The sequence below is a fragment of the Orbicella faveolata genome, unplaced genomic scaffold, assembly GCF_042242905.1.
Source record: "Orbicella faveolata isolate gen_17 unplaced genomic scaffold, um_ofav_v1 contig_24, whole genome shotgun sequence".
Lineage (NCBI taxonomy): Eukaryota > Metazoa > Cnidaria > Anthozoa > Scleractinia > Merulinidae > Orbicella > Orbicella faveolata.
In genome coordinates this window covers 15,677,324-15,702,500 of record NW_028301552.1, presented here as the reverse complement: position 1 = coordinate 15,702,500, position 25,177 = coordinate 15,677,324, and the positions used below count along the sequence as shown (strand labels likewise).

Below are 25,177 nucleotides of genomic sequence, written 5' to 3'. Positions count from 1 at the left end.
ATTGTGAACATGGTATTCCTATAGAGAGCTATACATAAACTATCCAAAAGTATTTTTTTCTATTTTAAATTACTTAAGACAATTACAGACAGATATATTTTTCCCAACTCATTTATCTTGCTTCCTGATGTAAGACATTTCCCCACTTTTTGTCATCTCTAATTTGTCAGATAAGTTACAAGGCTGACAAAATTCTGTTATAAATGCTGTTTTGGGACAACAAGAAATTTTTGCTAGGAATGTTTTGAAAGTAGTCTTTAGTCCTGGTTTTGTTTTTATACTTGTTAAACACAGAAAAAACTCTGCAACTTTTTACCTCCCTGGAAAATCACCTGCATAGACCTGGATAAGACTTCCATAACCTTTAAAATAAGAAAGGATAAGAATTGACAGCTTCTGGTAAAGATGAGGGTTAATACCTAAAAAAAAAAATAAACTAAAAAATTGATTGAGTATTAAATCCTTTATTATTAACAAGCTTGCTCAAGGCTGTACTGGGAGTATATTAGCCTTTGGCCTTTTTTGTAAAGACCCTAACTACCCTGGGTCCATACCATCAGACCCTGGGCCAATTGTCTCCCAGAATGGTCCTCACGCTTAGTTTATAAGATATTTTAACTAGCTTTTCCTAAGACAAAACCTAGGGTCAATACTCTCCCAGAACTGCCCTTGTACTTGGTTTACAAGATAAATGATTACAGTGGGTGTACATGTAAATACTTAAAAAGATGGAATGTCAAAAGTGTCAATTAGAAAATATATGCCTACCTCCCATTCTGTCCAAAAGAGCTCCTACTACCATCCCTTGACAACTTTCTACTACCAGCATCTGACAGTGTGCTCTCACATTTGACAAGGTTAAAATCTGAGATAGTGTGTCAAGTCTGAGATCACTGATGGAACACAAATAATCAAATTATAATCAAATGAGGGACAATCTTTCCTGGCATCACAGTAATTTGTTTAATAATTTTTTCCTCACTATTGTAGCATAATGTGGAGGTGCAGCCTCATGGTTAGTGCACTCGCCTTCAGATCGAGCAGTCCAAGCTCAAACCCTGGCTGGGGACTTTGTGTTGTGTGCTTGCACAGGACACTTAACTCTCACGGTGCTTCTCTCCACCCAGGTGTATAAATGGGTACCGGCAAACTTAATACTGAGGTAACCATGTGATGTCCTAACATCCCATCGAGGGGAGAGTAGAAATATTCCCAGTTGCTTCACGCTACAGAAACCCGAGATAAGCGCCAGCCTGATAGGCCACGTGGCTCATACGCAAACTTTACCTTACTGACTAGCCTAAGACTTTGTGTAGAGAATGTACAATGCTAAATACAAATTGACTCCAAACATTTTCTAAACAAGCTCACTTTGAACTTTTTACAACTAGTACTACAACAAATTTATCCATATTTCAGTATATAAGGCCTGGCCCCCCTGAAGGCATCCTGTACAGATAGTTGTATGTATATATGTGTTGTACAGACGTATAACTGTCCAGTGTCTGAGGTCTAGCTTGAACATCTCAATCTATGGAACTCTTTTGTTGAAATAAAGCAGAGCAATGGAACTTTGTCTTATGGTATGGCAATATAGCAATGCTGTAAACCTTTTTTCAAGTCAAAAGCATGAAATTTATAACCTGGTAGTACAACACTGCACAATTTTCCAAAATGACCTGACTGTATCAAATGACATCCAAAGATTTCCAACAACTTAATGAAGATTTCCAGAGATGTGTTGAACATTTCCTAGTCTCATTCCATGGATGCATTTCCCCAACATATATCAACCCAAGTAATTTGTCCTTCTGGAATTGGAGAATTGAAGGAAGTCGAGCCATTTACACAGGCTCTTCATTTCTTGCTCTGGTTTTAGTTTACATGTACGTGCATGTGTGTCAATTAATAATGGTAATAGGACTGAGTGGAGTCCAATTCGGTCTGTAATCATGAGTATGATTACAGACTGAATTGGACAACACGATGTCCTGTGACCAATTAATCATAACAATTACAATTTCCCACAAATGTAAAAGTTTCATTTGAAAAAGAGCTTTTAATAGTCATTTTTGAATATCATAAATGAAATATGGAGAACAGCTTGCAAAATGGCTGTCAAGTCTCTTCCAAAACAGTCACCAGAGACTAAACCTCCACAATTTTACAAAGTCAGTCTCTTGAATTGGTTACTATAGTGATTGTAATCAATGTTGTGATTGGTGGATTTAGTGGAGAGGACTTAAAATGATTGGCCCATGTAACTGTGCAATTACAGGTGTCCGATTACAGCCAACTGTCAGATTACACTGTCCAATTACAACTTTGCAGATTAATTAGAGGAAAATACAGCAGTTTATGCACCAATCACATTTGAGGAAATTGTCATTGTTATGATTAAGGCTGTACAAGCTCAAATTTTTAGCTAGGCATGAGAAATTGATCCATAAGTCCAGGCAGCTGTGAGACTCACACTTTAGGGGTGACAATTGATGTGTATAGTATCCCCATGGGGAGAACTCCTATATAAAAAGGACAGGGGTGTTTGTCGTAACTTTTAGCGGTTAGAAAAGCAGTTTTGGTACCTCTCAGGTTGTTCAGGCTCAAAACGTCCACAGTGGGAGCTTTAATGGTACCTTTTGGGATATTGTGCTGAATAAAATATGACAGGAGATTAAGTGTTCTTTTAGAATTGGTTCCCATTATCAGAGATGCCAATCTCTGGAGATCTAAAATCTGGAGATTTTTTTGCCAGACACCACCCCCCACCCCCTACCCCCACCAAAAAAATCTACCAACCCCCCCTAAAATGACCCCCTCCCCCCCCACCCCATTGTAAATCTTACTATCACTCACGAAATGGCACGCAGGGACGGGAAATTAGGGGGAAAACCAGGAAGCTTTTGTCATGGTTTGTTATTGGTTCAACAGAGATCCAATCAGACATTTGGTTATATGGCCGATATAATGAACAAAGCCTTTGTTTATTTTCTGTCGACGTGTGGTTGAAAGTCAACGATGCAAAAACACGCATTAAGAAACGGTGAAACAAGTTGAAAAACCCGAAATTGTATCAATTTGTGGATATGATTTCAGTCTTAGTGGAGCAAGGTCTTTGAAAGGTTCAAAGTCATTTTTTATCCGGGAGATTTGATGACCCATACAGGAGACCAGGAGATTCGTTCCGTATCCAGGAGACTTCCAGATAATCTGGGAGAGTTGGCATGTATGCATTATGGGTGAAAAAATTTCAAGCCACGCCCACAAAACACGATCTTGGTACCTCTTAGGGGTTCTTCTCAAAATTTCCGACGAGCACCTCTTCCTTTTTATGTCCGAGTTTTCCCCCTCCGGGATAGTATGGCAGCCTTGTTTATAAAGCCAAGTTAAAATTGCAGTACAATTCTGAAAGTCACTATTAAAAGGAGACTGTTTTCTCTCCTCCTGTGTCACAAAGTTTTGCAATCTTGTACAGCAGACTACCAGCATTCAGAGTGTGAGGGTTATATATACATGTATCAAGCTCACCATATTTTTGCTGATCCCCTAGAGTAGTACATTTGAGCTATGAGATCGGTTGTGGGTCTCAAAATTGAGAATCTAACAACGTGCCTGAAAAGAAGATCACAAGTTTACAAATTATACAAGTTTACAAATTATAGCAACAACTTAATCAACTGAAAGCTGGCTGTTATGAGAAAATGTTCCGTAACAAATTATGTAAAGAAATGCAAAAAAAAAAAGATTTTTTCAGGCTTCTTCTTTCCAATTGCTTAAATTGGAAAATTAACTGCGATGATCATTCTTCACTTTCATCTACAACCGCAGTTCATATATGAATTATTTCATATAAACTTCACAAAAAAAAAAATCGTCAACATTACTATAGTTACCAATAATTATTATCATAGCAGACTGTAACCATATCATAGTCTAAAAAACCTTACTTTTTCAGTTTCTTGTTCTTGTATTTCGCTTGTGAAAACTGTGTTCTCTCTTTAAAGGTGGCACTGTTCTCCACAAGGTGTTCAACAATATCCTGGAAAAAAAATCAACAGTTACTCATAAACCTCATTTGAGAGGACATACCAGTGCTTCCACTACTGTCAATGAGACATGGCACCTGCATAAGAGGTGGTAGGTATTGCATAGTGAATTGCCACCAGCTATTACGAAATTAGTTTTCCCAAATTCTCCTTCTAGTTGTTAAGGGATTGTTCTATTGCTCCAGGTGAGGATAGCATGGTTACATTGTACATGTTAGATGTAAATGTAGTTGTATACACATATCGACTGGAAAGTTTAATTTTATCAGGTGGATGGTACTGTACAGATATACACTTTATCTGGGCTCATGAGTTTATAATTTTATAATGTATTTAATGGCTTTTGGTTTACCTTGCCACTAACTCCTTGTGCTTTCAAATTCATAATTTCATCTCTGGACAACTTTTGTGAAGTACCATCATTTTGGAGAAACTGATTATTTTTATCATCCTCTGCAAGACAAAAAATCGAAACATAAAAAAAAAACTATTTAATTTATTCAAATAACCTGAGATTGTATAAGTGGTGTGACTATCTGGCAAAAAGATTTCCCAATTCCAATTTATCCTGATAAATGAATGTTCCTTTCTTAAACATGAACATTAACATACACCTCCCCTGTTAAGCAGTACTTGAAATTCTACATCTGCAATGCAAGCTTGGACCCCAAATAATTTGCAAGTTTTGCCAGTTCTAAAGACTACATGTATCAGTAAGAATAAAAAGTATGGCCACAAATGAGTGCTGTTCAAAGACGTGAATCTATTTCTGACCATTTGCCACATTCAAGAACAATAATGCTGTTAACACTACATAAATTACTACCAAGAAGCTTTTTCTTTTCAGTTATCAGGAAAAAGTTTAACATGCGCATATTTGTAGACTATGTATGGAATGCCAGAACTGTCTTATGATACTTTTTTTTATTATATTGGGTGGTTATGTCATTATATTTAGTACTTATGTTATTATATTCGGTGATTAACTCATCATACTCGGTGCTTATTCCATTATACTCGGTGCTTATGTCTTTATATGCGGTGCTGTCTTCATTATATTCGGTGCTTATTCCATTATATTCGGTGCTTCCCTTGTTATATTCGGTGCTTTCTTTGTTATATTAGGTGCTTTTTTCATCATATTCGGTGCTGTCTTTATTATATTCGGTGCTTTCTTCGTTATATTCGGTGCTTTCTTTGTTATATTCGGTTCTAACTTTGTTTGGTGTTTTCTTCATTATTATGGGTGCTAACACTATTATATTCGGTGCTCTCTTCCTTATATTCGGTGCAAAGGCCATTATATTCGGTACTTCCTTGTTCGGTGATTACTTCATTATATTCGGTGCTTTCTTCGATATGATCGTCACCAGTCTTCGCAAGGGGCCGTACAATTTGGAGGTAGTCTAGGGAAAGCCGGGAAAAACGGGTGTCACGAAAACTCAGACCCCTCGAAATTAAAAACTCAATTGTTATCACCTGAATTGCTCTATGGCCACAATGGGGCGAGATGTTTATCTTCTCCGGTTTATGTTGTCGCGTCAATTGAACGGTGAAAAACAAATATTTAACTTCTCAGGTTTATCGCTGTCGCGTCGGTCAAACAGTGAAGAACTAACAAGGTTTAGAACAGCAGCCGACATTGTTTTTCAAAACAGACCTTTTTTATGCAATTGTATGCAGCAAAAAAATGTGTTCTCTGAAACATACTCATTTGATCGCAATCTGCTTTTTGACTTTATGTGCGTTGCATGACTGTCGACACGTAACCTGCAGAAATTAACAAACTTTAGAAAAAAAAAAAAAAAGAAAGAAAAAAAGAGTACATAGAAATAGCCATGTTTGCGTTCCAACTTATAACGGGAATAGTGAATATTTCTTACAGGAAACAGTAAGTTTCAAACCAAAGACTTCTATTTCTTTTTTTATTTATTTTTATTTATTTATTCTTTTCTTTTTTTCATTCCGCCTGGATTAGTAAATTATTAAATCTGCCTCGTGGCGGGGCCTTCGCGCCAGTTTTCAATTTTCGTTCACTCACATTTCGAGACCAGACATGGCGGTTCAATTGGTTCGACCTTCAAGTGCTTTTTACGTGCTGACTTTTTACGTGCCGACAGTCATGCAACGCAAGTCAAAAAGCAGATTGCGATCAAACGAGTATGTTTCAGAGCATACGATTGCATAAAAAAGGTCTGTTTTGAAAAACAGTGTCGGCTGCTGTTCTAAACCTTGTTAGTTCTTCACTGTTTGACCGACGCGACAGCGATAAACCTGAGAAGTTAAATATTTGTGTTTCACCGTTTGATCGACGCGACAACATAAACCGGAGAAGATAAACATCTCGCCCCATTGTGGCCATATAGCAATTCAGGTGATAACAATTGAGTTTTTAATTTCGAGGGGTCTGAGTTTTCGTGACACCCGTTTTTCCCGGCTTTCCCTAGACTACCTCCAAATTGTACGGCCCCTTGCGAAGACTGGTGACGATCATATCGAAGAAAGCACCGAATATAATGAAGTAATCACCGAACAAGGAAGTACCGAATATAATGGCCTTTGCACCGAATATAAGGAAGAGAGCACCGAATATAATAGTGTTAGCACCCATAATAATGAAGAAAACACCAAACAATGTTAGAACCGAATATAACAAAGAAAGCACCGAATATAATAAAGACAGCACCGAATATAACGAAGAGAGCACCTAATATAACGAGGGAAGCACCGAATATAATGGAATAAGCACCGAATATAATGAAGACAGCACCGCATATAAAGACATAAGCACCGAGTATAATGGAATAAGCACCGAGTATAATGAGTTAATCACCGAATATAATAACATAAGTACTAAATATAATGACATAACCACCCAATATAATAAAAAAAAGTATCATAAGACAGTTCTGGCATTCCATAACTATGACTTAGTCCCTCTTTCGCTTAGTACATCTTGTATGACACAAAAGAAAACCGGTATCGCAGAGGTCATGGGTTCCAATCCATTAAGGTCTGAATTTTTTTCAGGCTTTAATTTCACAACTGCTTAAGTTGTGTGTATAACTGTGATGATCAATCATATCAGATCTTCATAAAAAAGAAAATCGTGAGAAAAAAATGGCCATACTTACCAGTATTAGTTTTTGGTTTAAGAAGTTCATCCACGTCTTGTTCGGCATCAAACCTGCTTAGTTTACCTCCTTTTACTTCAAATGTGGATCCCAAAGGACATCCAATAGCACTATCCAGTGTGAAGTGCAACCTTTCAAATGTCTCTTTCCTAGTCATGGTAAATACAATCATCACTAATCAGAATCAGATAAAAATAGCAGCCTTTCCTACAGAAATTCTAAAAGTAGCTTTACGTTCATGTGTGGAAGCGCGGTGGTTAGTGCGCTCGACTCCGGATCAAGACAGTTTACTCTCACTGTAAATAGTCTGCTCCATAACACAAATGAACCACGTGTAGAATCAAAGTAATACGCTTTTAAAATATAATGAACATTTCCTGAAGAGCTTGATAAGTACGGTTGTGCACGTGCCAGACAAATTTACATTACATATCTCGACACCTACCTGCCTTTTCGAACTTTCACGGCTCTGATGACATTTTCCTTCTTTAATATGACATAATCACCCTCACTGATCATCTTTGGCTTGGGAAAGGGTCGGCAAATATTTCCAAAACCTTTGATGGTTACAAACGCAAATCAGTCAAGCAGGAAGCCATCTTGGAATAAAGTACAGGCTTCATTTACGGTGTAATGTAGCATCCTTCAAAAAAATGCTGCTGACTATCTTGCTTTGCAGGCGCTTTCAGTTTGCGTTCCGTAGGGGAAAAGATGGCGCCAGGCTATACTTCGTGCACAAAACCTTTCTTTTGCAATAAACTTCCGCCCTAGATCAAAATCAAAGCAAAGGAGTACATAAAATAGTTTGCAATGGGATCACAGACGTTAGAGATCTTGCGGCAAGGAGTATGGGCTTCATTGACAGGCGGCTGGTTCTTCGACCCACATCAAGAGATATTCACGAACACTTTTCATTTCTATTTATGGATTCTTCTACTTTGCCTACCGTTTTCCCTATACCTGGTAAGACGTGTAATTTCTGTTTCTTTTTACGTACACTGCTTGCTGATTTCCATAAAAGCCTAAGAAACAAATAATGTACAACATATATAAACCTTATAGCTTAGTTCAATTTTTGTACGTTTATACCAATGACGATTTTATGAAATGATTTCGTTTATTTCCAGGGAACGGCGCCATCAAGCTTGGTTTGGATACTGTACTCCATTGTCATTGCAATCATTTTCTTGGTGATAAAATGTCTCAATTACAGACTGCACCTGATGTTCGACGGTGAAGAAATCCGAACAGAAAGCGAACAACAAGATCAGGAAGTGAGAAGTGGAGAATCCGGAGCTGACCGGGACGAAAGCTCCCGTGTGGAGGTTAGCAGTGGCCCTGTGGAGCCTGGTGGGGAAGTAATTGAACTGGAGGTGATAAACCGTTGTTCCCAAGATGCTGCCAACGAAGGCGGCGAAGAAAATGTAACACAACCAAGTACTACAACAGCTTTATCCACATCGCAGCCTCCTTCTTCCTCTTCTCTTCTTCTAAACCCGTCGTCACGATCAGTTGCAACTGCTGCAAGGCCTCACCAGGTCCAACTGCTATCCTTGATAACTGTAATATTTACCTGCTCCTTATAATATAACAGCTCCTTAAAAAAATCTGTTAATTATATACTTGAAGTTCAGAAAGTAACACCTACATCATCAGCCATCTTGTGGTGTCAACTCCTAGGGATCCAGGGGTATTTGTTAGGGCAGTCCAGACAAACATGTGTTTGAGCCCCCTGGTGTAAGGCTTTATGCACCTATTGGCTCAGAAAGAATGTATCAGGGCTCGAAAAACACTTGAATTCCAACTTGACCTTTGAACAAGCAGCTCTCAAATTTTGCTTACCCTAGGCAGTGTATTTTGTCTTGGTTTAGTTGGCAGACGACTTTCCTGGGCCCTTGCCCAATTGGGCAAGTGAGAATGAAAATTACTTACTGGCAAGAAAATCTACTTGTCCTGGACAACCCGGCACCACTTTTTTCTTAAGGCCTGATGTAAGAGTGGATCCAAAATCTTGAGGGAAAAACACCCACCCTGAGAAATTATAAAATGTTCTGATTAAATATGGAAAATATCTCCCAATGTATATCTGATCTTTGGCATAGAAGGATTGCAGGAATGCTCATAGTGAAAAAGCAAAAGATCCCTTGAGATGAAGTTAAAACAATTTCAAAACAGTTTAATTAGGAACTGTACTTCATGGGAGGCATAAAGCTTGTAAATTCTTTGGAGAGTGGGAGATTTGGTCTGTATTCAGAAGACTCCTAGATAATCCAGAAGACTTGGCATAGATGTGTTTGGCTTGTATTTTGAAGGCATACTTCTTGATATACAAAGTTTTGCTCCTAAGCCCTGGCGAATCTAAAGCACTGTTCAGTAATTCCTCTGTCTCTGGAGTTTGTTTTGTCATCAATGTCCAATCATTCCTTTGGGTTGTGTTGGAGTTGACACCACAGAATCATTGCTAATATCTAAAATGCCTAACCTACAGTAAGCAACAAATTTGGAAAGTTGTCATTTTGAGTGTTAATCCTTTACAGCAGCCACGTTGTTCCAGACCAGTGAAGAATTACTTCTTGAAATACCAGCCTTCCAATATTATAGAATGTTTACCTTAAAGTTTGTTATCTTCAAGTTGATAATTAACTTTAAGTATTTTATCAGAAACTAATCATGTTAATTCAACAGTTTACCCTTCACTTCGTACTTCCTGGCTGATCAATAACTCGTCTTTTCTTAACATGCATTCATGACACCTGCACTGTGCTGCCTTTTCCCTACAATCTGTTACAGTAGCTGTTTTCTAATTTTGATATGCCACAGCAATTTTTATGCCTGTTGTCTGTGAGAGAGAGAACTCCTCGATGTTATTAGGGTATATGTGTCATGATCCTCTTGAATCTCTCACCCTATTTTAAAGCTATTGCCTAAATGTTCATACAAGGCTTCACATTGAACCCTTTGAAACAACCCTTTGAAACAAAGTTAAAAAGAAGGTACAGATGTTTAAACAAATTCTGTATCTTTCATTGCCTGAAGTGAAAATTCATATTTTTGAGATGGGTTTCTAGTTTTCAAGTTCAGTAGTTTGTAAAAACAATCTGAATTAAAATGTTAAAAATACATTCAGTAAGGAACCAAATACAAGGTACATGTAAAGCATCTTTTTGTACAAAATCATTACTTCCTATGGTTTTAAATCAAAATTCATCTGTTTTCAGCTGTATGTGGATCACTACAAAACTGTAATATTACTGCTGTTTTTTTTTTCTTAAGATTTTGTACAAGTTACATCAAAATTCACATAATTATGTCATAGCTCTAGGCTAGCGACTTTTCTTTCTTTGCATTATCTAAACTTTCCTTAGTCTACTAGGCAACAAACATGTACATGTATCCTGGACCTTAGTGGATAGCAAATGGTTTGGGGTGGTGTATGTGTGTTTCTGAGGTTGTAGGGTGAGAGTGGTTTTTTAACTATAAGTGGAATCCCACTTTCTTGAACCCTCAATTTTTTTGAACTTCCTGGTAACTTCAAACCAAAAGGATTTTCTCTACTCTCAGTTGAACACTGTCATTTTAATCCTCAATGCTCAAACTAGGTGATTTTTCAAACCAATTTCCATTTCTCTGGGAGCTTCAAAAAATCAGGGTTCCATTCATGTCATTATTCAAAAAATAATGTGAAATAAGTCTGTAGCATAATATTATTGGCTAGAGATCTGGGCCTCTCTCATTTGCACATTATTTTTGTTCTAAAACAGTTTCAACAAAGTGTTTTCTAGAACAGATTTAGCACAGTTACAAATGTAGTGGCCTAACTAAGTTTGTTTGTTGACTGTAGCAGAGTGCGTGTAATGATCAGGATCTGAAACAAGAACAGATGGGGAGACTGGATATGCAGCAAGATTGGGACAGTGAAACATCTCTAAACTGTGCCGAGAACATTGACAACCGCCCCTCTTTGCTGCCTCCAGCAATTAAGTCTGGCCGTAGATCTCCACCAGGAGTTTCCCAGGCCTGTGAGGTAATTTTTCTCTCTGTATTAAAAGTCGGGTACTTAAAAGAAATTTGGAAAAATTTTCCATCTTTCTAGCTAGGTATAGAAATGCAAATGGAAGTTTGTGAGAACAAGAAATGGGAACACATGTCAAGCTGCATTCAAGGTTTTCTCACAGTTTGTTCAAGTTCTGCCTAACTTTTGCAAGTGTTTCTGTATTTAGAAACACCAAGAAAGTGTTTTCTATTTCTTTCAGAAAAAGCTGTGAGAAAATGGAAAGGGAGTGGGCCATTTATTTTGATCATTAAAATGTAAATTATGAGCCATCCTGGCTCACAGCTTTGTCAACTAAATGTTAGGATTTCACAGGATTTTGCATGACAATATGTATGTTATGAAAAATGATTGACTAAAAGATGAAATCAGCATGTGGTGAACATTGGACAAAGAACAATCTGAATTCCTGACAGGATTCAAACATAGATGACCTCCCAGAAACTGGTCGTGCCATCTAACCACTAAGCCACTGGGATACTCATGGTGAACTGTCCTGCATATTGCTAGGATCAGAAGTGCTGAAAGCATCATGACATGGTGAACTTTTAAGTTTAGTGAACAAATCAAATGTGAAAGATTAAATGTTTGGCACTTCACAAGTGTGGAACAAAAAAAAAATTGAGTCCCAGAGGGCATTTGAACTGATGACCAACCAGATATTAGTCAGGTGCTTTAACTTCTTTGCACAGAGTGACTCATGGTCATGACATTATTGCATTACTCAATTTGTTTGACAGGGAAGCGAAGATCAAGAATTACATAAAGTGGAGTGTTTTGGTATGTAAGACTTGGTTGTCATTCTTTTCATCCCTGTTGACACATAAGGATGCAACTTACTATTCTACACCATCTGCTCTAGTATTTTGTTGCTTCAATTGCGAGCTTTGTTCCATGTAAGACACATCTTTTTCAGCTGAGTTTCCACGGTTGTCTGTCATGTTGTTTTTGGCTTGCCAACTTCTCTCTCTCCTGGTGGTGTCCATCTTGCTCCAGGAGAATATTAAAACCTCTACTAATACATGACTGAGCAGTGTGACTACTCTTTATCTTGCAATTGTTGAGATTTCTTTGCTAATTAGACTAAGTTCGTGTCATTTTACTCTGAACCCTGGAGTGAATTTTAATAGTTGATGAACCAGTGTATTTCATAAAAATTAAACTGTCTGTAATAATTAAGAATATGCTGTGACAACAAAATTAACTTAAAGTATAATTATGTAGTTTCTACTTACTGTGTTTGACCTTATTAATTTTTTACATGAAAACTACTACATATGTAGATGATGGTGGTGAAGATGAAGATATGGCTGTTGTGGCTTTTAAGAATGAAAGAATCAAAGAAAAAGAGGCAAGTGAGAGGATTTTCTCTAAATTGGTGCATTTTACCGCATCCGTATTTTATATTAATTTTGGAGTCAGTATTGGTAATCAATTTTTTTAATTTTACCTGTACCTGTAGGTTTATTCCTGACCAGAATATATCTAGTAGACAGAGAAATGGATAATTTTAAGTAGGCATCACTGAACATTTAGAACCTGCCAACCAAAAGAGACAGAAAGAGATCAGCACATGATTTCAGTTTTCATCAGATGCATAGAATTAAGCATTTTGTTTAGTACCAACGTCATCATCTCGGCAAATGTTAGGTTGTAGGACTCCTTGAAGACAGTTTTTCACATACTGAAAAACATGGAAACTGAAAGCAGAAGCTCTTGATCATTCATTTTGCTTTGGATGTTTTATGTTGTGATGTAGACCTGCTCATGCAAAATGTTACACCCTGGAGATGGCAAAATGTGCACCTGCCCTAAACATTTGAACCCATATAGTCATTAAGTTTTTAATGCATGCTCTTATGTGTACCAGCTCGCTTTCAATTTGTGTTTGAAGTGTTCTCAAAGATGACTGTTGACATGGATTACTATTCTCATACCTTACAATGACTTGTTGACTCAACAGATAAGTTTTGCTGATGATTTAGAGAAAGTTGAAAGACTAGAAAACAGTCATAGACAGAGGTAAGCCTATCAATAGTATTGCTATCATGCTTTTGTTGTCAGAGTCAGACAGTATTTAACCAGTTTAAGAATGAAAAATGCTAAACACAAACCAGGCATTCATTTGCCGTGAGCATTTTGGTTTTGAGTCATATATTGAGAGACAAAAACTTAAGAAGAGAATTCACTAGTGTGTTTTTTTTTTCTTATTTAATACAATAGTACAGTACTAGCACTGCGTACAACACTCACAGTAATTACAATACTAACAGTGCTTACAGAATTTACTAGTTAAAGTTGTAGGTGCAAGTAATCACATGGGTTTAAGTCCAGTTTCAACTTAGAAATTTTGCTGTGTCTGAAATATTTAAATGTTCACAGTTATTTGCTGTCTGATGGTGAAATCAAGAATCAAAATGCGCTTGTTAAATAACAATGTTTAGCACTGAGGTGGGAGGAATAAGACTGTTTTTCCATTATCCACTATGCCCTGCACATTGCTAATAAAATCAAGTCTACTGCCAGGCTCGTAGGTAAGTACTTCAGTCTACAGACAAGCAAGTGCATATAAATGAATGGTCCTATTAATTGATTATTAATATATAGCAGATTTAATGTGTTTGAGAATCATCATTTAACACACACAAGAAAAAGCCATCAAAATGACTTTAATGTTGAATTTATTTGTGTTTCTTTTAGCCCAAGTGGGCAGATTGAATCTTGTGAGACTATTCATGAACAAGCCCAGGGTGAGTTACGTCAATTAAACACTTTTCCTTGTTCAGAAATCATAACCAGGCTTTTAGCCCAGTGGGTGTCCAGGTGTCCTGTGGACATCCACTTTTACAAGAAGATTGGTTTATTTCCACATGTTGCTTAATTATAAATTTGTTCATTTGACCAGACCTTGTAGCACACTTAGATGGCCACTTTTGGCTAAAAGCCTGCAGATCTTATAAACTGTAGTATCCCATTAGTCATATGATAAAGCTGCTGTGTTTTTTCTTGCTTCTGTCAATACAGTGATGTCAATGTAACAAAACTAGATTTGTTCATAAAAAAACATCCATGCATACTTGTTAAGAATACAAATAAACCAGGATTTGAAAGGTCTATTTTGTTTATAGATGAGGATTTGCCAGACGACAATTTGGAGGGAGCAGTTGGTGGGGAGACTGATCACCACACAAGTCAGGAACAGACAGATATGGAATCAGATAGTAAAGGTGATCTTTCTTTTAACACCTTATACAAGAGTTCTGTATCATTACGTTGTCAAATGCCAGGTGACGAGAGTAAAGGAGATCGTCAACTTGTGGGTACATGTGTACATGTATACTAGTGTTTCTTCTCGGGAAAATTGCTTAGCAGTGTTGTAAGGTTTTTGCCGTTTTTTATAAAGTTTTGATTTACCATCCTGTGGAGGTTCTGAGAAACAGTACTAAGATTGCTAGACGGTTTGATTGTTTGGTTGCAAAAAGTATGGAATGTTGGCTTACATGTAAAAGACTTAAGGTTTAACAGTAGTTATAATTAGTTGTTTTCCTAAGTACATTAAGAGGCCCCATTAAGGTAAAGTTCAGGCACGTGAAATAGCCTTGAAACACCCACATGGTAATATGGCAATGAACAAAATGACTTGTGCTGAAATTCCAATGGCAATTGAGAACCTTTCAAAATTGCAACATGGTAAGGTGTAAAATTCAGCCAGGAGACTGCATACCCACCCCCAACCCCCCAACAGGGCATCATCTTCAGTATAATCTGTTTTTCACCTATAAAAATTTCACTGCATTGTGACACAAAGCCACTACGTAACCGTAAATCATTGAATTAGTGTGCGGGGGTACTTATTTCAAATTCAGGAGAAGATGGGGGGGTGCTTATTCAAGGGGGGGCTTATTTAATTTTTCCCAAATGGTGACCTGACATTATCATTTTTTAATACATCATCTGCACATTAACAACAACATAAGCTGTTAATCGACATATATAGCTGATCCTCAAGTTTAAATGGCTCCACCATTAGTACTTGAAATTTTTTTCCCGAACTTAATGTGTTGACAAACTGAAACTATACATCCTTTGTTGTCTCATTACTTGTCCAAAAAATGGGCAGAGGGGAAGGAAGGGGGTGCTTATTCAAGGTGGGGGGGGGGGGGCGCTTGTTTTAAATTTTGGCCAACATAAGGGGCGCTTATTCGAAGGGGGCACTTATTTGAGGGGGGGCGCTAACTTGACGATTTATGGTATATGACATTTCATGTATTCACTTGTACAATACCACTGTTGCAGCAATAATTCCAGAAAGGTCTGAGTATTTGTTGTTAATTATCTGGACTTTAGTCAAGACATGTTGAAAGTCCAAGTTTCCATGTTTTGTATTTGTCTTCTGCAATATTTAGACACCTTGAGTGATCTGTCAACACTTCCTTTACCCATCTTGGACAGCCATATGGAATCACGTTCTGTTCCTGGGCTTGTTGTGTCGGACATTTGGAAGATCGAACAAGCAACTCATGGTCTTCTCTTGCAGACCAAAAGTGAAGGCTCAAATGTGAATGGAACAACCAGTCCAAGGAACATGTATCAGGCTCTTGTCTCAGCCCTAGAAGGCCATGGACCTCCCAGAACACAGACCAGCTCAGGGGACATAAATGGTGGGGCATCATTTGAGTCTAGACTTGGTACTCAGTCAGGAATTGAAAGCAGATCTGGGTCAGAGTACGAGGGAGCAAGTCTTTCTCGGCATGAATCACAAAGTGAGAAATCAGTTGCTCCAAGAATGCGATCAATATCAGACATTGTACGAGAAACCGAAGATGGTGGTGAAGGAGAAGATGATAGACAAGTTGGAGCATCTGGTATTGACACTCCTTCAATCTTGGACACATTGTCTTTGCAAGACTCTGGCAGATTTCATCAATCAACAAGCTCACAACCAGAGTCAATAGATAGTGTAAGTGTTACCACGATGAACAAAGACACGGCTTCCACCGTGGCACAGACAGGGAGTATAGGAGAACCAGATGGATCAGGAAGAGAAAGCTCAGATCTCATACTTGCACGACGATCATCATCTTTAGCTCGCAGAAGGAGAACAAGCTTGCAGAGGAGGAGGAGAAGAGATGAAACAGGGGCTATTCGGCGACGCAGACGTAATGATTCGGGAGCACTGGCTGATGTTCTGCTTCAAGCTGTTGATAATGCAGGAGCCTCTTCGACTCACATGGCATCATCACATGATGATACCTCACCTGGAGCTCTACATTGCTTTCAAGATGAGTTCGGTAGGGAAGGCTTCTCCTTTGCTCATTGTATGGCATGCATCCTACATATATTATAATACCTGCTCTGATAAGCATAGTTACTATTTACTATAAGTATAAATCCACTAGCCTTCTATCACGAATGCCGTTCTCTGATTGGCTACGCTACTCACTATCTATTCTATGATACATAGTGAGTAGCGTAGCAGTGTGTGCTTTTTAACAGAATGACAGCCGCTTCTTTGTCTGTGAAGAGGATTTAGATAAAGTTTTGAACAACTAGTAGATTTATACTAAAACAATTAGATTATTTGCTCTAGATTTCTATGCGTGATAGTTGACTCGGACTGCACCCTCGTCAACTATCACGCGATAGAAATCTTGAGCTCATAATCTAATTCCTTAGTAGTACTTTGTTTATAATGATAAATGATAATGAATAAATGAATGGGTGAACCCGAAATGTGAGAAACTTCAGGAACAACCAGAAGTGAAGGGACTCTCCTTTAGTGGTATATTGATTTTATGACAAGATAAATTTCTTGATTCTGTTTCTGCTGTTTTTTTGTACAAGATAACCTTCATTGATAACTTTAACAAGGCTCAAAAAAACCTTGAAATCTATCTTGCCCCTCAGACAAGTGGCTCTGAAATTTTGCTTGCCCTGGGCAAGTCTTGGTTTACTTTTTTTTAATTAGTTGGCAGATGACTTGCCTGATCCCTTGCCCATTGGGCAAGTGTGACTGAAAACTTACCTGCCCGGCATGAAACTCTACTTGTCCCAGACAATTGGACAGCACTTTCTTCAAGCCTGTTTAAATACCAAAGTTCTAGCCCTGTGCAATGTCTTTTGATGAAATTAAATTATTTTTAATGAGTAATATGCAGTGGTGGGTAAATAGCAAACTGACATCTTCAATGTATCTTGTATTGTAGGTGTGTGGCAGACCTATGTTTTTAATTCAGATTCACCATTCAGTACTGTGATACAGCCAGCAGCTCATTCTCCATTGCGGATCAGGGATTTAGTTGGTAGAGACAACTGGTGTGTTTAATCTAGGCATCACCATTACAATGTGCAGTTCCAGAAAATATCCATACCTCTCCCACGGAAGGGATTTTATCCAAGACCCCCCACCCCTCTGGAAATTCCAATCAAACTTGATACATTCCTTTTCACTTTTTGGTCTCAAAGAACCCCCCACCCCCCAGGAAATTCCAATCCCCTCTGTGTTCACACAGTCTTTACATTATTGTAGATGCACTTGACCCTTTATTATCTTGGTACGACCAGTTTGGTTTGAAGGAAATAACCAAACAGAACCTGGCATGTGTGTGTACATATGTATACAGAATAAGTGTAAAACGAACCGGCAGATTGTTGAAGATAACAAAAGAAAAATTCATGTCGTGGAATCCAATGATTATTTAAATTACATGTTCATGTGTACAGGGGATTGTGTAATGCCAATTTATTAATGTTTGGGAAATATTAACAGAATGTTGCGTTGATGGGATATTAGAAATACCTTTTTTACAATCAGTTTACTTCAGTATAGATAACATTTTCTAGATTAAACTTTTCTAGATGGTCTAGTTCATTTACTGACAAAGGTCAGTATACTTGTAAATACTGACAAAGGCCAGCATCTACTAGTTGTTGTGGTACCATTGATTAATTTTTAGGAATTCATTGCTATTTCTCCTTTGCTATTAAATTGAAGGGAAACAAGCAGTTCTGCATCAACAGTGGTTGTGGACCACACAAATTTGCCTGGAAACCTTAATTCACACTCTTCAAACGTGCGCGTTGGATCGTCCCACTCAAGGTGGCAGGACGCCATCTCGCCATTTGCAAGGCCGACATCTGTCACATCAACAGTGATACCCAGACCTCACTACTTTAAATTTCAGCTCTTTCCAGGAAAATTCATGAAAATTCAATTTGATCGACTCGTTCTTTTAGCCCTAATGGACAGGTATGGAGTTTTTTGTGGTTTTGATACAATCATTTCTTTTCTTGTGACAGTTTTGGGAATTAGTGTACAATCAGCTGTTTGCATTGTCTTCACCGGAGGCTATGACCCTCTTGGACTGCACCAAGTCTCTTGACCCCTACAGGCCAGGCTTTCAGTGTGACCATTCAAATTCAAGCTATCTACATGTACATGTAGCTATACTTTCATTTAGTATTGTTTTTTTTTATCAAATCCATGCAAGTTGATTCTCACAGTGAAATGGAAAATGTTTTCAAATGTTGTTGAATGAAGATTTGTGCATTATTATTATTATTATTTAGCCAGGATTTGAAAAGGGAGCTTCCAAAATGCACTAAGGGTTTGCTCAAACCAACCATTTATAAAGCCGGAACTGAAACAATAATTTTCTTTCAAAAGTGAGCATCCACAGGATGCCTGGACACCCATCTGGTTAAAAACCCACTTCTGACCAAACTCAGTAAATTTGTGGGCTTTAAAAAGGGCTCCAGCCATGAGTTTGGGATTCAAATCACATGATCTATGTTCATGCCCTGGCCAGCATCCTTGTGTTGTTTTTTTCATGTTCTGGTAGTGCCTATCTCCAACCAGGAGTAAAAATGTGTGCTGATGAATTATTAGGACTATTTGGCAAACTGTTAAGGGTTACCTGTGATGGACAAGCAGAGCAATATAGAAATACCCCTAACAACTACATGTACTACCTAACATGTTGTGTGAATGAAACACTAGTGTGTGTGACCATCCAAATTCAAGCTATCTACATGTATCTATATTTTCATGTAGTATTGTTTTTTATCAATTCCATGCAAGTTGATTCTCACAGTGAAATGGAAAATGTTTTCAAATGTTGTAGAATAAAGAATATTGCATTTAATTTAAAGGAACAAGTACAAAATTGAAGCTGTGGTTTCTGTGTTGCTGGCTGTTCTGGTAGCTGTCCTGGGCTATTGGCTTCTGCTGGCAGAATTCTTTAAAGACTTCTGGATATTTGTCTTCTGTTTTGTGCTGGCTGGTTGCCAATTTTCCCTCATTAAGGTTAGCAAATTTTGTCTTGATACTTTAAAGGTAAATAATGCCCTCTCAACTACATGTGCAAATCAGCAAGTATAAGGTATCAATATCTGAAAGCTATTATAATTAAGGCTTATTAAAAGCTACAAAATTATATCATCCAGTGGATGATCTCTATTCATTAGGTAAAAATCTCCACATTGTGCAGCAATAAAGGAGAGGTCATTTATAGGATGTTTTCACATTTTGATGCAATTGTGTAAAAACAGCTTATATGCAGATTCAAGTGCAAAACGTGATGCAGTATAGGAAATTACAATTCACTGACTCTAGAAGGAAATGGATAGTGTGTCTAGAAGCAAGATGGGAGGTGATGTGCCCGATTGAGAGAGTTGTTTGACATAAGGATATTTCCAATAGGAAAAGGTGACCTCATTGTTCCAGCTGCCATTTTCCGTTTTCCATCATCTCACACTCCCTCCTTCCCCCAATACTTATTGACCAGTCCTTTTTCACATCATGTAATATAAACTGTAAAGGAATTCACTTTGTTGTACTTATTTATACCGTGCTTATCCAACTCAAAGGAAGGAAATCATTTTGCATATCTGGTTCTAGTTTATTTTCAAATGAATTGTAGGGAAATATAACCATTCATTACACTTCCAAACAATATTTCTGGGTCATTTGATTTTGGATTGAATTGAGAGTGTCCTTGAAAATGTTATGTTATTTTCATAGTACTGGTTTCCTTTGCAGAGTGTTCAGCCTGATGCTGCCTCTCCAACTCATGTAAGTGTCAGCTCTGCAATCGTAAACAGCAATTGTCAGGTGAAATGTTTTGTTTTGTCTTTCTGGGTTTTTCAGGATTTAACACCAAGTCCTGAAAGAAACACTGAGATTAAAAATACCTAGTAGGGCTACCAAATAATAATAAAAAAACTTCACTGGTTTTGGAGATCAAGCTCATATGTTCACTGAATCAAGTTGAGGTAAGGGGTGCTTACCATTTACAAAAACCATCCGGTTGGAAATTTCAGGCATAAACATTAAACAATTAAATTGAACATTGCGGGAGAGGGAATCGCTATAAGGTATATCCACATCAGCTAGAGAGACTTATAAGAGCAGAAAAATAGCATCGACCCAAATCACAGTCCATATTTTCTGAAGCTTCCCACACAGAATGGCGCGAACCATTTGATTTTCCAACTGGAATTTCCGGTTTTCCCATGTAAATGGTAAGTACCCAAGATTAAAGCTTGCATTAGCCAGATATTATCATGTACCAGATACAGTGTGACCCTGCTATTTCAAACTCTCAGGGAAAACAAAAAGTAGTTTGAAATAGCGGCAGTTCGAAGTAACTGATATGAAATGACTGTAAGACAAATCCAAGGAAAAGGGTTTTGATTTTTGAAATAATGGGAATTTTAAGTAACCGAGTGTGAATTAATAGGTCAAACTGTATTACTACAGTCTACATTGGAGGAATTTCAGCAGCATGTAAGATCCAGGCTTGAGGTTGTGCTGGAAAGAAAATCATTTTGTGCAAGGACATAGCATACAAACCCAGGATTCAAACCTGGTGCAACTTAGATCAACACATCATGATTAAAAAATCCACTCACTCGGTAAATAAATGGACAGTTTTTTTTCCTTCCCTTTAGGGACACAATCACATGATTGTGTTCAGCCGGCCTACATACTTCTGTGTTTTGGCGATATGTATCCTGGTGCTGGATAAATGTGTTCAATCAGATCTCATCACTTTCACTATTTACGGCATCCCCTTTGCTACCAACTCCTCACTGACATATACTAGAGACTTTCTTATTGGTAGGTATCACCTCCAGCTGCTAGGTTGAAGGGACATGACCTTGCTATTGTACTGTTTTCAGTATCTTGGTACAAACATGTAATAATTATGCAGAATAAATAAACCTATTATAAGATCAAGTGGTCTTAGGTAAATCCGAGCATTCTGATTGATTATTTTTTGGTTGTTGTTTTGCCATATGGACTGTTTTCGTGGAAATGGTCATAAGCCCTGTAGTTCTTGTTTTCTGTTACGTAATAACCTACTTACTAACCTACATGTAGCAGGCTTGAACCTTACTGGGGAATATTTGCCCTTGGTTGTTTTTGTATGGACCTTGCTCTGCTCAGTCTGTACTGCCATGACCTCAGGCCAATATTCCCCAGTACAGCCCTCATGCTCAGTTTGTAGGGAGTTAACACTGGTACTGTACTGTATGCATTGATTAATAAGTTATCTTGACCAAAATACTTCAAGACTTGAAAAGATAAAACGCTAAGTGAAACATTAAATTACGTAATCAGATATCTTCCGTCTAACCATCTTTTGAAGTTTCAAATCTTTATTTTCTTCATACATGTACATTTACCATGCTAACAATGTCTGATAGGATAAATGACATGGCAAATAAAAATTGAAAAATAATTAGAATTTTTAATGAACCTGCGCCATTAGTCATAGATCATTGCACTCGACAAAGCTGTGATGCAGTGAACAAAAACAAACAGTCAACCTTGTGTTTGGTTTATTTCTTGCAGGGTTTATACTTGGTTTCCCTTTGATCTTTCTTGTTGGTCTGTTACCTCAAGTCAACACATTTCTCATGTACATACTCGAGCAACTGGACATGCATGTTTTTGGAGGAACTGGTAAAGATAATGATCTATGTAAATAATTGATGTGTGGTTATAGAGCGTAGTTCATTTCGAGCAGTTTCCGTGTTATTTTCCGTGTTATTTGTCATACAGTTAATCTGGTACGAGGATCCTAGTGGGGGTAGGGGGGGAGGGGCTAATCTAGAAAGTTTTATATGGGGAGGCTCCGCCCCAAGGTTCAACCCCTTACCCTTTTGTATACCATTTTGGCAGAAACTACCCTTTCTGTATGCCCTTTTATTGAAAAGGTACCTCTTTCTCACATACCTACTTATGAACACTGCATCCCTTTTCTAAACCCTTGGAATGAAGCTAGGAACAATATGCTAATGAGCCGAAACGTAAGCAATGGCGTCAGCAAAAATAGCCCTTGTAGGTAGTTGGTAATTATTATTTTCGCATGATTTTGTTTTGCAGCTATTACAAGTCTTAAGGGAGCACTATGGAGCTTGCTTCGTAATCTGTTAGCAGTCAGTTTTCTTTATGGATTCTGCTATGGGGCGATGTTGTTGGTAAGACAAATTACAATAAAGGCAGCTAGATTTCATTTCATATTATTTAAGGTGTCTCCATAGGGTAATCATTTACGGCGTTGCGCGCGCAAGTTTTATGTTTTGAATGCTGTTTTTGCATTCGCTTTCACGCCTAGTCCTCTCAAACTTATTACATATAATAAGCAATGATTAAATAGTATTTTGCTATCATCTCCGTTAAAATTTTGGGATTTAGTCTTGAATTATAAATGCCCAAACAAATGTGTTTTTTTTATTGTTTTTATGGCTTTATTTGTGATTTTCAAGAATTTCCTTGGGTGAAATCTTCCAAAATTTTTACATCACATCGCTTCCAGTAGGATACGAATTTTAAACACGAAAAAAGTCGGGTTTGTAAAGGCAGTTTTTTTTTGATATTTTCAAATTTATGTCTCTTACCGTTGCAAAAAATCTGGTCTTATAGATTTCCCTGAAAAACGAGCTTCGACTAAAATAACATATTTACTACCAATCTGCCAAATTTAACGGAATTTCACCGAAGGAAACGCGAGAAAATTCACTGTCAGTTTTGCTTCTTGTGCTCTTGTTGACGTAATAAAATATCGAAAAACACTGACGTTTCCCTTCGAGCGCGTGCAGATTACTCCCTCAGCGCTCGTACGATCGTAAAACTATAGGGAGCCACCGAAAGAGTCACTGCATTTTGAGTTATTTTAGCCACGTACAAAGTTACCTTCAAATTAAAGGAAACCTGAAAATAGTAATTTATTAAGATAGAAAAACACCAAAGAGATAATAATAAACGATAAAGAAACAAGGATGGTTAAGGATGGAGAAGATTAACACAGATTACAAACGTCGAACTTGATAAATTTAGGCTTAACTTTTCAAGATGCGCAAACCGTGACGTAGCACCTTTAAGTGAAGAATAGAGCGTCTTCGTGGCGTTCATGTTGGTTATCTCCCAAGCAATAGAAAATTTATTCATACTAAAAAAACTCATTTCTCAAAGTTCAGAAATTTCGTTTTTTGGGAACTCCTATATGGCTGCCGGAAGACATGTGAGAATGCTCTGATGCTGAATGTAGTAAGAGCGGTGTTTGCATGCCTTTGACTGTAAGATATCATTGTAAATTTAGTAAAGAATAAGTTTTATTGTTTTTTTTCTTTGTAGCATGGTGCACAAGGCGGACAACATGTGTTATTTTCTGTGTTCAGTGGCTTGCTTGTTGCCATTTCTTATCATCTCAGCCGCAGTGCTAGTGACCCAACAGTTTTAGGGTGAGAATAATATATATAGGTAAATAATAAATTAATAAAATGATAAGGAATTTGCAGTGGCACAACCCACAGAGAGGCTCTTCGTCCACTGCTTCCACATCGAAATGGAATTTAGGAGTGTCTTGTGGATTAGGGAAACCAGGAGATTTCCGACGGAGGAAAACCCTCGGAGCAAGGGGAGAACCAACAACAAACGCAACCCACTTATGACGGCGGGTCCAGGATTTTGATGTTGAGACTTTTAGCTTAGTACAATCAAATGTCCTGTAAACACAATCACTCGTGGGACTGGAAAGAATGTCCCCCTAGGAAAGCTGGTTGCTTATGAGAAGTTCCAAATGTAGTGTTTGAATAAACTAATATGTGGATAAATCGACGTTAAATTGTAAGTAAAGGTTATCGTGTGAATGCGACTGCAATTAAGCATTTGCACTACGAGTGATATCTGAAAATGCTCTCAAAATTGCACGAGCCTTTAGGCGAATTCAATTTTGTACAATTTATACATGGTACATATTTTAATTGTATATACATTTTTATTATTATTCCTTATTTGTAAATAATTTTAATTTTTTTTGTTGTGTCCCCAATTAGTTGTGAAAACTAAATACATTGACACATTAATAAAGCTTTTACTTACTTTACTTAATTGAAAGAATTTTCAAATATCGCGAGTAGTCTTAATCCTTAATTGCTCGAGCTTTCATACGATTACTCGTTATATCACTGACAAAACTACGAACGAACAAAATTAACGATAATCTGGCCTGCTCTCAGCCAATCACTATGGTGTAATTTTGTCAGTCATGTAATAACTATGCATATTTGTTGGTTTGTAGGTCAGTGTTCAAAAAAGCCTTTGGCAAGGAAGCTGTTGATGACAATGATGAAGAATTCGTGGACCCGCTGCCTGAGAAACTCAGAGCGACTGTGGTTGGTTGACAATATCAAACTTTTGTTTGTAGTTAGTTTTAATCACCACTTTTGTCAAGATGATTTTGGCAGTTTGGAAGAAATCCATGTCGTTGTACTATTTATCTTCTTACTTTCACAGACCAAGCGTTTGCAGAATGATGTTGTGTGCTGTATATTTATCGTGGTGTTTGTTTTCGCTATTCACTTGAGCACAGTGTTTACAGCTCTTCAGGTAAGAAGCTAGTTTATACTGCCGAGAATTCTGGATATGCTATGCTATG

The 25,177-nt window shown here is 37.6% G+C and overlaps 2 protein-coding genes across 8 annotated transcripts in view; one reads left to right on the top strand and one right to left on the bottom strand.

Annotated features, from left to right (window-relative positions):
- LOC110046751 (tRNA (adenine(58)-N(1))-methyltransferase non-catalytic subunit TRM6-like) overlaps positions 1 to 7,817 on the bottom strand; it is a 13,262-nt gene extending 5,445 nt beyond the window's left edge. Inside the window, exons 1-7 of one of the 2 annotated variants that reach the window (XM_089291301.1) lie at positions 7,626 to 7,817; positions 7,181 to 7,329; positions 4,399 to 4,499; positions 3,948 to 4,039; positions 3,529 to 3,612; positions 769 to 893; positions 317 to 362 (exon numbers count right to left, since the gene is read on the bottom strand). In XM_089291301.1, coding sequence (XP_089147427.1) covers positions 317 to 362; positions 769 to 893; positions 3,529 to 3,612; positions 3,948 to 4,039; positions 4,399 to 4,499; positions 7,181 to 7,329; positions 7,626 to 7,699 — 671 coding nt within the window. In that variant the 5' untranslated portion in view covers positions 7,700 to 7,817. The remainder of the gene's footprint in view (positions 1 to 316; positions 363 to 768; positions 894 to 3,528; positions 3,613 to 3,947; positions 4,040 to 4,398; positions 4,500 to 7,180; positions 7,330 to 7,625) is intronic. The other variant, XM_089291302.1, reaches the window with a different exon arrangement.
- A 35-nt stretch (positions 7,818 to 7,852) lies between these two features.
- LOC110046748 (pecanex-like protein 1) overlaps positions 7,853 to 25,177 on the top strand; it is a 32,095-nt gene continuing 14,770 nt past the window's right edge. Inside the window, exons 1-19 of one of the 6 annotated variants that reach the window (XM_089291291.1) lie at positions 7,853 to 8,143; positions 8,308 to 8,505; positions 11,025 to 11,204; positions 11,972 to 12,011; positions 12,515 to 12,582; positions 13,195 to 13,253; positions 13,932 to 13,981; positions 14,360 to 14,458; positions 15,638 to 16,522; positions 17,438 to 17,546; positions 18,226 to 18,480; positions 19,383 to 19,536; positions 20,272 to 20,304; positions 21,183 to 21,351; positions 22,090 to 22,200; positions 22,624 to 22,718; positions 23,875 to 23,981; positions 24,821 to 24,914; positions 25,036 to 25,128. In XM_089291291.1, coding sequence (XP_089147417.1) covers positions 7,991 to 8,143; positions 8,308 to 8,505; positions 11,025 to 11,204; positions 11,972 to 12,011; positions 12,515 to 12,582; positions 13,195 to 13,253; positions 13,932 to 13,981; positions 14,360 to 14,458; positions 15,638 to 16,522; positions 17,438 to 17,546; positions 18,226 to 18,480; positions 19,383 to 19,536; positions 20,272 to 20,304; positions 21,183 to 21,351; positions 22,090 to 22,200; positions 22,624 to 22,718; positions 23,875 to 23,981; positions 24,821 to 24,914; positions 25,036 to 25,128 — 2,952 coding nt within the window. In that variant the 5' untranslated portion in view covers positions 7,853 to 7,990. Of the gene's footprint in view, positions 8,144 to 8,307; positions 8,719 to 11,021; positions 11,205 to 11,971; positions 12,012 to 12,514; positions 12,583 to 13,194; positions 13,254 to 13,931; positions 13,982 to 14,359; positions 14,459 to 15,637; positions 16,523 to 17,437; positions 17,547 to 18,225; positions 18,481 to 19,382; positions 19,537 to 20,271; positions 20,305 to 21,182; positions 21,352 to 22,089; positions 22,201 to 22,623; positions 22,719 to 23,874; positions 23,982 to 24,820; positions 24,915 to 25,035; positions 25,129 to 25,177 lie in introns of all 6 variants that reach the window. The other 5 variants (XM_089291290.1, XM_089291289.1, XM_089291288.1 and 2 more) reach the window with 5 other exon arrangements.